This window comes from Spermophilus citellus, assembly GCF_964194105.1.
Source record: "Spermophilus citellus genome assembly, chromosome: 7".
Classification (NCBI taxonomy): Eukaryota; Metazoa; Chordata; class Mammalia; order Rodentia; family Sciuridae; genus Spermophilus; species Spermophilus citellus.
The window spans coordinates 105,404,383-105,422,496 of NC_138188.1; the positions used below are offsets into that span (position 1 = coordinate 105,404,383).

Here is an 18,114-nt window from a genome sequence, read left to right on the forward strand (position 1 = left end):
TATGGAGCATAGGATTGGCGGCAAAGCGGCTCCGGCCCTTTGACGTCCCAGACCGCTCCACCCTTCTCCCCGCCCGCGCAGCCGAGGAGGGGGGGCGGGGCGAAAGAGGGGCCGTATCGGGGCGGGGCTTGCCTCCCACGGCGGGAGGGCGGAGCCTGTGGTGGAGCCCGCCTGCTCGGTTAGGACCTCGGAGAGCGCCTGGCGCCGCGACCTGAGGGATCGGAGAAGCGGCCGCAGCTCGGCCGGACCAACGCCTGCGAACTCACCGCCCTACACGCCTTCAGCTTCCCGGGCTGGCAGGCGGCTAGTGGCGTCTGAGGAAGGTGCCTAGTCCTGGGTCAGATATTCACCTGCAGGGACGCCACGGCCGTCCAGCCCCGGCTGGCTCACACCTGTGTGTGTGTGTGTGTGTGTGTGTACGTGTGTGTGTGCGCGCGCGCGCGTGTGCTTGTGTGAGTGAGCCCGCGAGAATATCTGTGAGAGTGTTTGTGTGTGTTCCAGCTGGGCGCGCGGCGGTGTGAGGGTGTTTGTGTGTTCGCGCGCCCGCGGGCTGGAGCTCCGCGCCACGGTGCTCGGCCCAGGGGAGGGACGCGGGAGCGTCGGGTTCGGGCTGCAGCCGTTGCCGCCACCGCCTCACGTCCCCTGAGAGCCGCCACCTTGCTGCGGAGAGAGCGGACCGCGGGCGGGCGAGAGCGGCGGCGGCTGCGGGCTGCGGGCTGCGGGCTGCGGGCGGGGGGGTGGGGGCAAGCGACGCGGGGAGAAAAGGGGGCAGGAGATCGGGAGAGGGAGGGGGAGGCAGAGGGACAAGTGGAGGCAGCTGTTGTCGCCTCTCGCCCCTCCCGTCGGCTGAGCCTCTGGGTCACCCCCAAATGATTTTGGGACTCGGGCTGTTGGGTTTGGGGACGGAAAAAGGCACTTTTGCCTCTCAATCCCCAAATTCCCTAGTGAGAAAAAGAGCGTTGAATATGATGGGGAGAGAGCCCGGAAGATGGTGGCAGAGTAAATACTGGCTCCCCCGCAACGTCGTTTTTCTGGAAATAAAATATTCTGAACTGAACCTTTAGAAGAAAGCCCGCCTTTAAGAGAGACACAGGGGTCTTAGTCTATTGGACTCTGGTTTGATTGTATAATAATGATGATATAATGCTAATGACGATGATGACACTGCCTTTTATTTTTACCCCAGTGCTGATAAAGCGTAGCTACAGCTGAGGAGAAAGCCCTTGAAAATCTTGGAGTTGTGTTTTATTTATTTATTTTATAAAGATACGTTTTTTAAGAATTCAAATTTGACAAAATGAAGCCTCTTTTTCTTTTTCTTCCCCAGTTATAGCCAATGCTCATAAAATGGAGATTGGCTTGGCTAATGAAAAGATAAAAGCTTTTCCTGATCTGATTCTATGTGTTAAGTGGCCCCTTTCTTCTTTCCTTTGAATTTCTCAACAGTGTTTAAAATGAAGAAGTTTAATTTCCGAAAAGTTTTGGATGGCTTAACTGCCTCCTCCCCTGGCAGTGGTAGCAGCAGTGGCAGTAACAGTGGTGGTGGGGCTGGAAGTGGTTCCCTGCATCCAGGAGCAACTGCAGGGATTCTTAGAGAGGAGATTCAGGAGACCCTGACTTCAGAGTATTTCCAGATTTGCAAGGTAAGTTTTGAGTTGGTTTAATGCCTATCAATTCTTTGTTGTTGCAAAGGAACAAGGGGAACATACATAAACCCACATACATTAGGTACTGGAAATTGTTGAGATGCCAGCATCAGAGTCTGGTGCAGAGAACCCTGTGGGTAGGTCAGTTTGAGTTAATAAAGATATTTCAACTTTAACATCAACTTAAAAAGCAGTGACAGTTTAGGGAAAGAAATAAGTACACACAAAAAGTAGAATTTGCAAGATTATGTTTTGTCCACCCAATAGTGGACAAAATATAATATTTATGTGTAAGTAGTAAACTGAAGGAGAAGATAATCACTTGTTTTCCTGAACTAGCATTCAGAGAAACTAATTGTTATTCTGTTTTACTGTTCAGTATAAAATGAATAAAGTATTAACGTGTTGCTAGAATGAAGTAGATAATGGCTACATAAATGTATCTATTTTTTAAAGGATCCAGTGGCATTGCCTTAAAATTATGAACATAAAAACATCCCCAGATTTTTAGACTCTTCATAAATGTATATATAAACAAATTCATGGTCTTACTACTTGTGAAAACTTATAATACTTGTAAGAACTCAAAAATAGTTAATGTGCAGTTTAGTAAGAAAATATTTTAGGTAATTATACTTTGATGTTGAATTTCTAATGAATAAGCAAAAAATATATAGTTTCCAATAGGATGAGATGAGAATTTATAAAACAAGCATTATGTTAATATGTTGAGATATTATAATACCATTTTATGATCTAAAGTGATTTATAATCTTTACTGCACTTTTTTGGGTTACTTTGAAATGTACTTTTGACATGGTTTATACAAGAAAAAGCTTTAAGTCATTTGTCTCATACAAATGAATATAGTTTTATAAATGTGCTTGAATACATAAGAAAAAAATAGTAAAATTAGAAATCACAGAAATTAAGAACCAAATATTGATAATTTAAGGAAATTCTTTTTGGAATTATTCAATAATTTTTGTAGTAAAAAATAATGTATAAATGAAATAAGTATCAATAATTGCCTCAGCCTCTATTCCTAGTAGGTTGTCATAAAAGCATTAAATCTGGAGTTATTAATAATTTAAAAGCCAATTTTATTCAGAATTAAACAAACAGATTTAATTCTAACTCACACTGAAATTTTTTTACAATAGTGATTTTTTTCTCAATATGAAATAACAGATAGTTTGTCAGATTGAAGAATGGCTTAATAGGGGTGATGAGGCAAATGTGCAAGAGAGTCCGAGAGGCCAAATTTAAACTAACTAGGTAGGGGGATTAGGCTTTGATGCACTAAACTTGGACATATTGCTATTTCTATTCCCAGATTCTGAAAATTTTTTTCAAATTCCCTCAATTCATGGATATAATAATAGTGATTCTGGAGAATTTTGCTAGAGATATATTAGTATAAAAAAGCAGACTGGCATGGGCATTTGAGGATATAAAGCTGGTAGAGAAAATATTCAGATCAAATATTTCAGAAAAATATGTGAATGTAAGAAAATAAAATGGAATACGTAGTCATCTACCTTCTCAGACAAGAGATGGTCATGGAAGTGGCAGCAGTTAAGTATGTACTACTTCAAAAATATATGGCATGGTAGGAAGAACATTGGCTTAGGATTCAGAAAATTTGCGTTTTACTTAAAGTTCTATTGTTTGCCAGCTAGATTATCTTGGGCAAGGCATTTATCTTCCTTGAAATTTCATTCCTGCATCTGTATTATGGGAATAAATATTTCACCTCTTATCTGTAAGAGGTTATTGGAAAATGAGAGAAGACAATAAGGTGAAGGTATTTGCATAGATTGGAAAGGGTGATAAAATGTACATTGGATTAAAATTTTAAAAATTACCTTTTTAAATAGTGGAACAAATATAATTTATAATAATATATATTACAATAATAGGTAATGATTTCCAAATAAATTATAAGGATAGATATCTATATAAACTATGTACCAATAGTACTGAAGTCTTACTAAATGGGGAAAATACTATGGCATTTTTGAATAGGAATATAGTTAATTTTAAAAAGTGGTTATGATTGTATTATAGGGTACCTAGTCTATAATAAAATATATAAAAATGGATTGAGAAAATTCCATAATTAGAGCTATTACTAAAATGGGGACTTCATTTCAACTCACTGATTAAATGTGCCAATGAACATTTTATTCTGAGTTCTGAGGAGTTGGCACCTTCTGGCCAACTCCTTTTCTACCTTTTAAACATGGCCATAATTAAAATGTGCATCTAGAAAATCACCCCCCTCTACTATCTGATGAGTCATCAAGTCATTCTATTTCCTAGTGTTTCTGAAATTTATTCTCTTTTGTCCATTACCAGTACTTGTTCATTCCATCATATTTTCTTGCTTGGCCTCTTGAAACCACTTCTTAACTCATTTCCTCACTTTTTGTTTTACCTCATCACACTTCAGTTTGTTGTAGTAATGTTATTTCTGAAATACAATGTTAATTTTGTCATTTTCCTGTTAAAAATTCTATGTTGATTTCCCTAGAGCAGGGGTTTTCTATGTGAAACCCTGGTAAATAACACTTATTAGGAAAAATAAATAAATGTACTTTTTGGCATATATTTATCTTATAAATTATAACAAGTTATATATCTGTGAAGATAAATTTTAAAAATATTTGGTTTTTGTTGTATAATATCCACAGACAGATATGAGGGCATTGTTAGCTTTAAAAAAAAGTGTAAAGCTGTACCCTTTGCAGCCAATGAAATAACTAGGAAGAACATAGGAAAAAAAAAAGATGAGCACATCAATTTACTACATCTTGTTTTAAGTTCAGTATGTATTTGAATGCCCCTGTTATTTGTGAAAGATATGAACTTGAATTCTTTGAAGTACAATTTTAAGCCACTGCTTTATACAATCCATTTCAAACTGCTTAACTTTCATATAGTTCCCTTCAGAAGGCATTCCTGTTTACCTTTCCATCTTCATTTCTCTGGTTCCTAAGGCATTTTGTGCTCCCTGAAAGCATTATATTGTTATATATCTTCTGCTTTTTCTTGTTCTGTAGCCTCTGACTAGAATGCTTTCTTCCACCTTTAATATAATTGAAGAACTCCCAATTTAACCTTTATCGTGTCAGTCACTACCACTGTGAAACTGGCTCTGGCCACTGCCTCCTCATCTACCTACCCAGGTTATTTTATTTATTTTTCCTCTTTTGTTTTCGTATGGCACCTGCCATTTATCTATAGTGTAAATTCAGCACCTTGTGATTTTTAAAAAACCTATCACTGCTATTATACTATGAACTCTTTGAAGTGAAAACATGTTTTATTTTAGTTTTTTACTTCCTTATTGTTAGAGTGTACATCAATTAGCAGGCCAGTGTTTATCAACTCTGCTGTCTAAAAGAGACTCTGGCCTCACTCCAGTCTTGGAGAATCAAAATCTCTAGGGATAGGGCCTAGACAGTTGCATTTTTGAAAAAGGCCCTACAGGAAATTTTAATGTATAGTTAATATTGAGAACCATTACAGTAGGCATTGATATGCTTTTTAAATGAATGAAGCAGTGTATACATGGTTAATTAATTGAAAGAGATTAAAGCAGAAAACTGTTACTAATGATGTGTGTCTTAACCATTTTAATTGAAAACATATATTTAGTTTACAAATCACTTGATTAATGACCAAGATTTATTTTATTGAGTGGCCATCTCTTGCCTGGGCTACTATAGCCTCTGTGTCTTCTCCCTAATTTACTCAGGCCTCAGTGCAATGAGTGACTATAGTTACTCTGGAGTTCTGTGTGGATCTCCTATAAATCATCATAAGTTTGTATGTATAACTTGCTGTTTTATTAAAGTGTAAGGACTTAGGCTTTTGAAACAAACTCAGTGTTACGTCTATGTGTGTGTATACATATACATAGGTATATATATATACATGTATGTGTGTGTTATAAATTATTTTCATCCAGGTGGCTAACCTGGACCACACCTAATTAATCTGGTAGCAGTAAAATGTGGGTATTGAAGAGTAGTTTACTAGTTTTAAGCATTCAGTGAACCATTAAGTGTATGTCTGTCTGTGGTACAGTGAAATTGCAGAGTTTTTGTTAATCTAGTGTGTTAAAATTAGTTTTAATTAATCTAGTAAGTTAAAATTAGTTTTGAGAGCTTTATCTTTAAGATATTGGAACTTCATAATAGTCATGTGAGAAAGGCAAGGCAAAGAAAGTGTAAATATTGTAATTTTATTGATAAAACATCTGAGGCCAGAAAATTGAAATGATATCCTTAGGTCTGCAAGTTTGGTAAGAATCATAGGTAAATTTAACATTCTGTTCTTCAGTTCTTGAATCTAGTATTTTTCATTCACCTTTCTCATTTTCTGAAAAAGACAAAATATGATAAATTCCTAAGGAAGCATGGAGACTTTGAGAAGATAAATGATCCTGTTCTATTTCTTCAAAATATATACCAAAGCTGATCATGTGTCTTTATTGCTTCCACTGCTACCCTGATCCAAACTCTTACATCTCTTGATTGAGATTCAAACAAGGTCCACATTGTATTTTCATTTGACTTAGTTATAAATGCATAGGGTTTTTGATAAAATCAGTTAACCTGTGCTTTTGGATATGTTAATGAAAACAAAACTGATTCCCTTCTGAACTGGAAGGCCCTACATGAACAAGTGGGTGCACGATAAGAGGACAAATACAACTTTTGAAAGCTGTTTTGTACAGATGGTAAAATTGTCTAAGGGGTTGAAAAAAATATTTTCAAGTCAATCTAAGCCATTCTATTTTGTGATGCCCCATAGGGTGGGCTTTAGTAAGAATGTTAGAAAAGAGAAGCCAAAAGACAAAGTATTTGCCAAAGTGAATAACAGTGGGGTGGATTTTCCAGATGCCACTGGATGTTAATTTTTAAATATGAAATAAGTTTTTGGAGGGACTTTGCAGTGCTTAGAATAAGGTTATAGAGCAACAAGCTGAAAGTAAACTGGTTAAAGTCTGTTATTTCTAACTTGGATTTCTCCTAAGTTATAACCTATTTAAGACTCAGGCAAATAGGCTAAACATTCTTGAGTAACTGAATTGGAATGTGGTTAAGAGGATGATCAGAATACAAATGAGGGGCATTTATTTATTTATTATAAATAATGTGTATACTATATTTATTGGTTTCTTATATAATTCAGAAAGTTCCTTATTCTGATGTGTTGCTATCCTTTGGTAGCACATCATTGAATTTTTCTTTTTTATTCCAGTTCCATTTTAACCAAAATTCCTTTATCTTTGAGGTAATAGTCAATATATTATTGTACTTTGTAATAGCTACACAGGGTAAATTAGTGATGTCACTTATTATGTAAACACTTATTAAAGGCTTATTTACATATAATTCTACACAGGTCACTTCCTAATTGAGCCATTATTTTTTAGAAATGAATTTTCAAAGTAAGTACATACTCTATGAACCATTTTTAATGATTTATATGATAATTTGCATAATTTGTATACTTCAATTCATTCTTTATAACTTCTATGAAAGTCTTATTAAAAATCATTTTCTTTGCTGCCTTTCTTCCCCTTTTTCTTGTATTTATGCTATTTTTGAAACATTTTATAATTTTTTTGGGCTATTTTTCTTTTTGTGCTTTGATGCATTAATTTCTGTTTATTTTTCTCTTAGCCAAACATTCTTCTATTCACTTCTATAACAAGTCTAATACTTTTATTGGGACTATTAACATACCAGAATAACTCAGTCACAGTTTCTATTTTATTTATCTGTTTCTTCTTAAAAGGGCTGAAAAATTTTTAGTTTTATTGTTCAGCTCAATATAAGCATCAAATATTTATCTTCAGATTACTTCTTTTTATAAATTAATTTTTTTTTTAGTTTCAGATGGACATAATACCTTTATTTTGCTTATTTTATGTGGTGCTGTGAGGATTGAACCAAGTGTCTCACAGGTGCAAGGCAAGTGCTCTACCTCTGAGCCACAACCTCAGCCCCCAGATCACACTTTTTCCCCCCGATTACATACTTTGTATTCATAAAAAGCAGGATTATACATATATTTATTATTATTTAATTTTGACATTTTTTAAATGCCTGTATATATCATTCTAAGAAAGCTGTAGATTTTAAAAGTCTGGAACACAAGATACATATCTAGAAAACAAGGTTCTAAGTTGAGCATCTGAAAGTTGGTAGCTAAAGAAAAAATAAGAAAGGAAAGGAAAATATGCCAGGTATAATTTATACACAATCGCATTTAAGATATCAAGTACTCGGATCAACAAATTTTGAAAGTTATTTACATCTGTATAGTTATCAGTCAAAATAAGATATAGAATTCTTAAGTTTACTTAAATTTTCTTCCTGTCCCTTTTTATTCAGTTTCTCACCTCTACCCCTTTATGGAGGCCACTAAGTTCTGACTCCTAGCACCATGGTTTACTCTTGCTTGTTCTTGAACTTCATAAAATAGAATCAAACAAACTGAAGAATGTGTATGTGTGACTTTCATACATAACAGTTTTTGAAATTTGTCTATGTTGTTAAATATATTGGGAATTTGTTCATTTTTTCTATAAATAATTTTATTATATATTTACTTAATAAGTTCTAAAAATCTATTAGGATCTATCATTGACTTTTTTGATAGTCAAAAATTTTAATTGGTTCTTTTTAGTTATATATATAGTATTAGGATTCATTTTGGCAAATCATAAAAGCATGGAATATAATTTGTTCTAATTCAGTCCCCAGTATTTCCTTTTCCCTTCACTCCTCACTCCTTACCTCTACTCTACTGATTTGTCTATTTACTTATAGTTTCTTTTTAAAATTAGTGTCTTTGGGGTACACATGATGGTGAGAATCATTGTGGCATATTAATTTATGTCCATAGGAAAATTAGGTCAGATTCATTTCAATGTTTTTTTCTTTTCCCATTCCCACTCTTACCCCTTCAATCCCATTCATCCACTCCACTGATCTTTCTTCTGTTTTTTATTTATTTATTTATTTATTTTTATTTTTATTTTTTTTTCTTCTGTTTTTTTATATCCCTCTTTATTTTGAATTAGCTTTTGCATATCAGACAAAACATTTGACATTTGACTTTTGGGGATTGACTTATTTTACTTAGCATGTTAATCTCTGGTTCCATCCATTTACCATCAAATGCCATAATGTCATTCTTCTTTATGGCTGAATAATACTACATTGTGTAGATATATCACATTTTCTTTATCCATTCATCTATTAAAGGGCATCTAAGTTGGTTTCTTGGTTCCATTGCCTGGCTTTTGTGAATTGTGCTGCTGTAAACATTGATGTGGCTGCATCACTGTAATATGCTGATTTTAAATGTTTTGGATATATGCTGAAGATTGGGATAGCTGGGTAAAATGGTGGTTTCATTCCTAGTTTTTTTTGAGAAATCTCCATACTGATTTCCAGAGTATTTGCAATAATGTGCAGTACTGCCAACAATATGAGTGTACATTTCTCCCACATCCTCACCAACATTTATTGTTATTTGTATTCTTGATAATTATCCTTCTGATGGAGTGAGATGAAATATCAGTGTAGTTTTAATTTGAATTTCTCTGATTGTTAGGAATAGAACCACCATTTGACCCAGTTATCCCACTCCTCAATATATATCCAAAGGATTTAAAATAAATGTACTATAGTGATGCAGCCACATCAATGTTTATAGTAGCAAAATTCACAATGGCTAAGTTATAGAGCCAACTTAGATGCCCCTCAAGAGAAGAATGGATAAAGAAAATGTGATATATATATACACACAATGGATTATTAGTCATAAAGAAGAAAATATTTGCCAGTAAGTGGATGGATCTGGAGATTGTCATGCTAAGTGAAATAAACCAATCCCCCAAACCAAAGGTCAAATGTTTTCTCTGATATGGGAAGCTAATCCATAATAAGGGAGGGGGGAAATAATGAAAAAGAAATTCAGTGGAGTAGACAAAGGGGAATAAAGGGAAGGGAGAGAGGATAGGAAAAGGAAAGATAGTGGAATGAATCTAACATCACTTTCCTGTGTACATTTATGAATAAATTCTAGTGAATCTCACCATTGTGTATATCCACAAAAGAATAAATTTATTTAAAAAAATAACTATAGATAAATGACAGAAAGATGAGTACAGGCTGGGCCAGGTGGTACGTGCCTGTAATCTCAGTGGCTTGGGAGGCTGAGGTAGGAGTATCGCGAATTCAAAACCAGCCTCAGCAATGGTGAGGTACTAAGCAACTCAGTGAGGCCCTGTCTCTAAATAAAATACAAAATTGGGCTGGGGATGTGGCTCAGTGGCCGAGTGTCCCTGAATTCAGTCCCTGCTAAAGGGAAGGAGAAGTTTCCGGACTTAATTAGACCAAGATATATTCTAAGCTTTATAATTATGTCAAAATGGATTCTACTGTCATGTATAACTAAAAAGAACCAATAAAAATTAGAAAATGAAAAAATGATATATGTTCAAGGAGATATGTTTAACCTGATTAATCATTATGCTAGATATTCAAGTATCCATTATTAAAAGGCACCCTGTTAATTAGTACAATTTTTATTTTTATGTATCAGTTAAAATTTTTTTAAAAGTTGGAAAACATTTCTTTTAATTTAAGAGGCAATAGGCATGGCATGGGGCTGAAGTTAGAATAGATAAAAAAGAGTTACTTATATTAGTTTGAAAAAAGGGTCTAAAAATAACAAGGGAGAGAAATGAAGTACAGTAGATGGGGTAGAGAGAGAAGATGGGAGGCGAGGGGAGGGGAGGGGAGGGGGGATAGTAGAGGATAGGAAAGACAGCAGAATACAACAGACAATAGTATGGATGTGTAACTGATGTGATTCTGCAATCTGTATATGGGGAAAAATGGGAGTTCATAACCCACTTGAATCAAATGTATGAAATATATGTCAAGAGCTATGTAATGTTTTGAACAACTAATAAAAAAGGGTCTATATAATCACTGCAAACATTTTACACTGTTGGAGTAGTCTTTTTCTAACCATTTATTTTTTATTCTCATATACTGGCAAACAAATTACTTGATACAAGAAAATTATGCAAGGTTAAATAATGTCCTTTGCAAATGCATATTTTAAAGACAGTGTTGTATGTACTTGGTAGTAGGATAGCCAGGCTATTGAATGACTCATACTCATAAACTTGACTAGGTATGATGGAGATTCAGGCAAGAAAATAGTAGAGTCATAGTAGGCAATTTATCTAAATATTGTATTTACTTGTTTTAGTGTGATCATATATAGGCTGAGATTAATATTCAAGATAAAAACCCCCAGATCCTGGAAAACTATAGAGAAATAGCAATGCAGGAAGAACTGTGATACTGGACAAGAATCCAAATACTTAAGCAGATCTTGAAGAAACAGGATTTAAAGAGCTTTGGGGCACCAAGCGCAAAATGAATTCAATGTCAAGTCTTTTGACCAAGGTTTTCCTAATTTCCTTAATGTAGTAATGGATTACTTTTAAAGGAATAGTTATAGTTTGATGAAATTTTCAGTTTCATTTTGAATGAAATCAGTCTTTTTCTTCTTATAATGGTACAACTACAAGAAATTTTGAGCATTTTTTGCCCTTATCCTCTCTGTCAAGGTTAGTTCTAATGAGTGGTTGTTCTTCATTTTGTAAATGATTTATTAATTTCTATAGTTTTTTCCTCATCTTTCTTTGTTTAGTCTTTCTTTGCTGTCCCAATTGTACCAACTCATATTCTGCTTATTTCCAGACTCAATAATTTCTGGTGCTAAATTGTCTTGAAACATTTTAATATTCCTTTTAAGGATCCTTACTTCTTTGACCTACATATTATTTAGAAATGTGGTGTTTAATCTCTAAGTATTTAGAGGTTTTCCAGCTATTTCTCTTTTATTGATTTTTAGTTTTAATTGCATTGTGGTCTGGGAACATGTTTTTGTATTATTTCTATTTTTCTAAATTTGTTAAGGGATGTTTTATGGTCTTGAATGTAGTTTATCTTTGTAAATATTCTGTTTGAACTTGAGAAAAGTGTGTATCCAATCAATTGGTGTTTAGCTCAACTATGTCTTTTTAAAAAAATAATTCCATTTTATTTATTTTTTATGTGGTACTGAAGATCAAACCCAATGCCTCACACATGCTAGGTGAGCCACAACCCCGCCCTCAACTATGTCTTTAATAATTGGCATGTTGGCTCTGTCAATTAACGAGAAAAGGATGTTGAAGTCCAACTCAAATAGAGGATTCATTCATCTCTTTCTCTTTGATTTTTTGCCTCATCTACTCTGATTCTCTATTTTTAGACACATAGAGATCAGGAATTGTTAAGTCTTCTTGGGGAATTGACCCCTTTTTCATTATGTAATGCCCATCTTCATCCTTGGTTTTCCTTTTTCTGAATTTGGCTTTGTCTGAAATGTAGCTACTCTTGCTTTCTTTTTACTATTGTTAGCATGGTGTTTTTCTTCATCCCTTTAATTTTAACTGACCTGGATCTTTGTATTTAATTTTTTTTTAACAAACAACATATAATTAAGGACTTTTTTCTATAGTTTCTGTTTTTTTAGAAAAAATGTGTTTGTATATTTGTGGGAAAGTCTCTGGATTTTTGTTTGAGAAAGTCTTTGTCCTTAACATTTAAAGAATGATTTTATGGTGTATAGAATTGTAGGGTGTGTTTTTTTCCCCCAACATTTTAACTTTTTTTTTTTTTTTTGGTACCAGGGATTGAACCCAGGGGGCACTTAGCCACTGAGCCACATCCCCAGTCCTTTTTATTTTTTATTTGAGACAAGGGTCTCACTAAGTTGCTTAGGGCCTTGCTGAGCCTGGCTTTGAATTTGTGATCCTCCTGCCTCATCCTCCCAAACCACTAGGATTACAGGTGTGCACAACCACCCCAACTAACACTTTAAATATTTTAATCCACTTATTGCTTGCATGATTTCTGAAGAGAAGTCTGATGAAATTCTTTTCCTTGTCCTCTACAGGTCAAATTTTTGTTTCTCTGACTTCTTTTAACATGTTTTCTTTGATTTTTCTGCAGTTTAGATATGATATTATAGGCATTTTTTTTGGTATTTATTCTGTTTACTAATCTCTAAGCAGTATAGAACTGTGGTTTGGTGTCTTTCATTAATTTTAGGAAATTATTCATTATTGCTTTAGATATTGCTTCTCTTTATTGCTTTCATCTTTCTGATATTCCCAGTTTTATGTGTATATCAAATCTTTTGTAATTATCCCACAGTTTTTATATATTCTCTCCTTGCTCATTCTTTTTCCTTTTTGCATTTTCATTTTGGAAGTTCCTATAGAAATTTCTTCAAGTCTCTTCATTCTTTTCCTAGTTGTGTCCAGCCTACATATGATCCAATAAAGGCATCCTTAATTTCTGTTACAAGGCTTTTGATTTATAGCATTTCCATTCCCTCTGCTTAAATTGTCTGTTTTTGTATAATGTCCACTTTTCCATTAGAGCCTTTATTAGCACCTTAATCATAATTGCTTTAAATTCTCAGAAAATTCTGAAATCTCTATTAAAGCTGAGATGGAATCTAATTTTGCTGTTTCTTCAATCTCTGTGTTTTTTTCTTTTAATATGTCTTGTAAATATATTGCTGCTGTTGAAAAGCAGAAATTATTAGGTAAGAGGAAATGAGATAAATAGGCCTTTAAGTGAGAGATTGTTTATCTGACTAGGGATTAGGCTGCATTTGTTGTTTTCTGTAGCTGCAGGTGTTAGAAACAAAACTTTCCTTCTGTGTCTTTGTTTTTACATTCCTTTTTTGTCTGTAGAATTCCCTAGATACTATAAAATCTGAGATATGCAGGTTTTTCCAATTTCTTTTCTGTTATTATACAGAAGCCATATTGGTGTGGTAGGAAGATATGAGGGAGAGGAAACATTCTATTTCCTATGATTCAGACTCATTTTTAAAATTTTTTTTATTTTTTTAGTTGTTGATAGAACTTTATTTATGTGTGGTGCTGAGAATCGAACCCAGTACCTCACACATGCTAGGCAAGCACTCTACCACTGAGCCACCAATCCAACCCCTCAAACTCATTCTTTATGATCATTTACTATTATTATTTTTTATTAAAGCATTATAGTTATACATAGTAGTTGGGTTTATGTTGACAAAATCATACATGCAAGGAATTTTATTTCAATCCCCATTTCCCCCTCCCATTTTATTCCCCTTCTCCCTCCCCCTATTCTTTCTCTGCTCTGTTGATCTCCCTTTCACTCTTTCATTTATTTTTTATTGGCACTTTCTGCTTATACATAATGGTGAAATCCCCTTTAGTACATTTATATTTACACATGACCTAATTTTCTTCAATTTATTCCATGTTTCCTTGCCTTTCCCATCCTTCTTCCTCCCTCTTGTTCTTTACCTTCTACTCTACTGATCATTCCTATATATGATATCTGAATTCTCCCCCACTATCACCTTCTTTCCCTTATTTTGCTCTATCTTCTAGAAATGAGAAAAAACAATTGACCCTTGATTTTCTGAGTCTGGCTTATTTCACTTAGCAGGATATTCTCCATTTCCATCTATTTACCAGAAAATATCATTATTTCATTCTTTTTATGGCTGAGTAAAACTCCATTGTGTATATATACCAGATTTTCTTGATTCATTTGTCTATTGATGGGTTTCTGGACTGATTCCAAAATTTGGCTACTAGGAATTGTGCTGCTATAAACATGAAACTGGCTCTATTTCTATAGTATGATGGTTTTAGTTCTTTTGGCAAAATGCCAAGGAGTGGATAGCTGGTTCATATTGGTGGTTCTAGTACTAGTTTTTTGAGTAAAGTTCATCCTGTTTTCCAGAGTGGTTATACTAATTTTCAGTTTCAATGACAATGCATTACTGTACCTTTTCCCTTGCATCCTCACCAGTATTTATTATTATTTGTGTTCTTGATAATTGATATTCTGAGTGGAGGGAAATGAAATCTCAGTGTAGTTTTAATTTGCATTTCCCTGATTGCTAGAGATATTGAACACTTTTTCATATATTTGTTGACCATTTGGGTTTCTTCTTTTGAGAAATGTCTGCTTAGTTCTTTTGCCCATTTATTTATTGGTTTATTTATTTTTGGTGTTAACTTGTTTTAGTTCTTTACGTGTTCTGCAATTAATCCCTCGTTAGAGGAGCTGGTAAAGATTTCCTCCCGTTTTGAGGCATTCTCTGTATGTTCTTAATTTTCTTTGATGTGCTAAAGCTTTTTAATTTGTTGGCATTCCATTTATTGATCCATGGTTTTATTTCTTGAGAATAGGGGTCTTGTTGAGGAAGTTGTGCCTGCCCTATATGATGGGAGTGTTGACCCTATGTTTTCTTCTTGTAGTTGCTAGGTTTCTGGTCTAATTCCTAAGTCTTTGATACATTTTGAGTTAACTTTTGTGCAGGGTGAGAGGTAGGGATCTAATTTTATTCTTCTACATGGTGCAGTTTTCCCTGCACCATTTGTTTAAAAGATTGTCTTTTCTCCCAACATATATTTTTGGTACCTTTATCAAATATTAGATGGCTGTAAGTATGTGACTTTGTCTCTGTGTCATCTGTTCTATTCAGTTGGCCTTCCATGTCTATTTTGATGCCAGTACAATGCTATTTTTTCTTTTTTTGAACTATGTAGCTCTGTAATACAGTTTGAGATCTGGTATTGTGATGTTTCTTGAATCACTCTTCTTGCTCAGTATTGCTTTGGCTATTATGGGTCTCTTATTCTTCCAAATGAATTTAAGAAACTGTTTCCTTTTTCTTTGAAGAATATGTTGATATTTTGATGGGGATTGCATTGAATTTGTACAGTGCTTTTGGTAGTATGGTTATTTTGACAATATTAATTCTGCCTATCCAAGTACATGGGACATCTTTTCATCTTCTAAGGTATTCTTCAATTTCTTTCTTCAGTGTTCTTTAGTTTTTATTGTAGAGATCTTTCACCTCCAGGTGTTTGTGTTTGTATGTGTGCATGTGTTTGAGGTTGTGGTAAAAACTATATGGTTTTCCAGATTTCTTTCTCAGCTGAATCACTGTTGATTTATGAACGTTGATCTTGTATCCTGATACTTTACTATATTTGTTTATAAGCTCTAGAATTATTTTGGTGGAGTTTTTTGGGTCTTCTAAATATAGGATCATGACATCAACAGCGATAGTTTGGGCTTTTCTTTTCCAATTTGTATCCCTTTAATTTTCTTGCTTGATTGCTTGGGCTAGAGTTTTGAGAACTATATTAGTAGAAGTGATGAGAGTGGAGAGTCCTTTTCTTGGTATTAGAGGAAATGATTTCAGTTCTCTCTGTTCAATATAATGTTGGCTTTGGGTTTATCATTTATAGCTTTTATAATGTTGGGAAAGTTCCTTCTATCCCTAGTTTCTCCAGCATATTTTAACATGAATAGGTGCTGTATTTTATCAAAGGTCTTTTCTGCATCTATTGAGACAATCATATGATTCTTTTTCTTAATTCTGTTTAAGTGGTGAGTTATGTTTGTTAATTTGCATATGTTAAATCAATCTTGGATCCCTGGGATGAAGCACAGTTGATCATGTTTTTTTTGTCTTCTTAAGGTATTTTTTAATACAGTTTTCTAATATTTTATTAAGGAATCAGATGTTCTTCAGGGATATTGGTCTGTAATTCTCTTTTCTTGATTTTGGTATCAGTATTATACTAGCTTCACAGAATGTATTTGGGGGTATTACTTCCCTTTCAATTTCATGGAAATTGCTTAAAAAAGAATAGCAGTCTTTCTCAAAGGTCTAGTAGATCTCAGATGAGAATACAAATGCTTCTGGGCTTTTTTTTTTTTTTTTTTTTTTGGTTTGTCTGTGTTTTTTTGTTTGTTTGTTTTTTTTTGGTTAGGCTTTGATTGCTATTTCAATTTTGTTACTTGATATCCAGGTTCCTTACTTGCTATTAATGTTTTCTATATCTACCTTGTTCAATTTGGGCAGGTAATATGTATCAGAAATTTCTCAGTGTCTTCTAGATTTTCCGGTTTATTGGAGTATAAATTTTCAAAATGGAATTCCAGTGATCCTCTGGATTTCCAAATGATCTGTGATAATATTTACTTTTTTATCTATAATTTTGTTGATTTGGTTCTTTTCTTTCTTTTGGTTTGGGTAAGGGTTTGTCAATATTATTTATATTTTCAAATAACCAACTCTTCGTTGCATTGATCATTTGTAGTGTTTTTTTAATTCTCAATTTCATTAATTTTGGCTCTGATATTTATTATTTCCAGTCTTCTACTGAGCCTTGTGTTAGTTTGTTCTTCCTTTTATAAGGACTTGTGGTAGAGCATAAGCGTATTTATTTTGTTTTCTCATTTTTTTTAAAATGTAGATACTCAATGCTATAAATTTCTTAGAACTGCTTTTATACCATCCCAGAAATTTTGATATATTGTATCTCTGTTCCCATTTGTTTCTAAGAATTTCTTGATTTCTTCTTTCATCTTTGATCCATTCTTCATTTAAAAGGATAGTCAATATCCATCCGATTATGTAGTTTGTAACTTTTTTCCTATTGATTTCTAGTTTCACTCCATTATGATTATATAGGATACATGGGATTATATTGATTTTTTTTTATTTGCTAATAATTACATTGTGACCTAGAATATGGGTCTGTTTGGGAAAAGATTCCATGAGCTGCTGAGAAGAAGATAAGTTTTTTACTCTCTTAGAGTGAAATATTCTGTAGGTATTTATTAGGACCATTTGCATTATTTAGGTTGGATATATCTTTATTGATTTCATACTTTGATGACCTATCTGTTGGTAATAAGAGTGTGTTGAAATAACCCAATATTATTGTATTGGGGTCTAGCTAGGATTTAATGATTTAATCTCAGGGTTTTTTTTTTTTTAATGAGGTGTGCTGACATTTGGGGCATGGCATATATTTACTGTCATTTATATATCTTCTTGTTGGATTGTTCACTTTACTAGGATATGGTGGCCTTCTTTGTCTCTTCTGTTTAATTTTTGCTTGAAATCTGCTTTGCCAGATACAAGAGTAGCTACTTCAGCTTGTTTACAGACTCCATTTATTTGGAATAATTTTTCCTTTTACCTTCATTGGGTTAGTGTCTTTGCTTACTCGTCTCTTACAAACAGTATATAGTTGGATCTTGTTTTTTTTGTTGTTGTTGTTGTTTTGTTTTGTTTTTAATCCATTGTGCTAATCTGTGACTTTTAATTGGGGGAGTTCAGAGCAATTACATTCAGTGTAATTGTGAATATGTGTGATTTCCTACCATTTTGATTTTTTTTTGTTATATTTAATTCTGTCTTCTCATTTAGATGAATAGTCTTCCATTGATCTTCGCCTATTTGGGAGCATTGGGATTTGTTTTTGTATTCT

At 34.0% G+C, this 18,114-nt stretch overlaps 1 protein-coding gene across 1 annotated transcript in view; it reads left to right on the forward strand.

Moving 5' to 3' along the window:
* The first annotated feature begins 239 nt into the window (after nt 1–239).
* Nucleotides 240–18,114, forward strand: part of STXBP5L (syntaxin binding protein 5L) — a 356,600-nt gene continuing 338,725 nt past the window's right edge. Inside the window, exons 1-2 of the mRNA XM_081302277.1 lie at nt 240–323; nt 1,447–1,643. Of these exons, the coding sequence (XP_081158403.1) occupies nt 1,455–1,643 (189 nt within the window). The 5' untranslated portion in view covers nt 240–323; nt 1,447–1,454. The remainder of the gene's footprint in view (nt 324–1,446; nt 1,644–18,114) is intronic.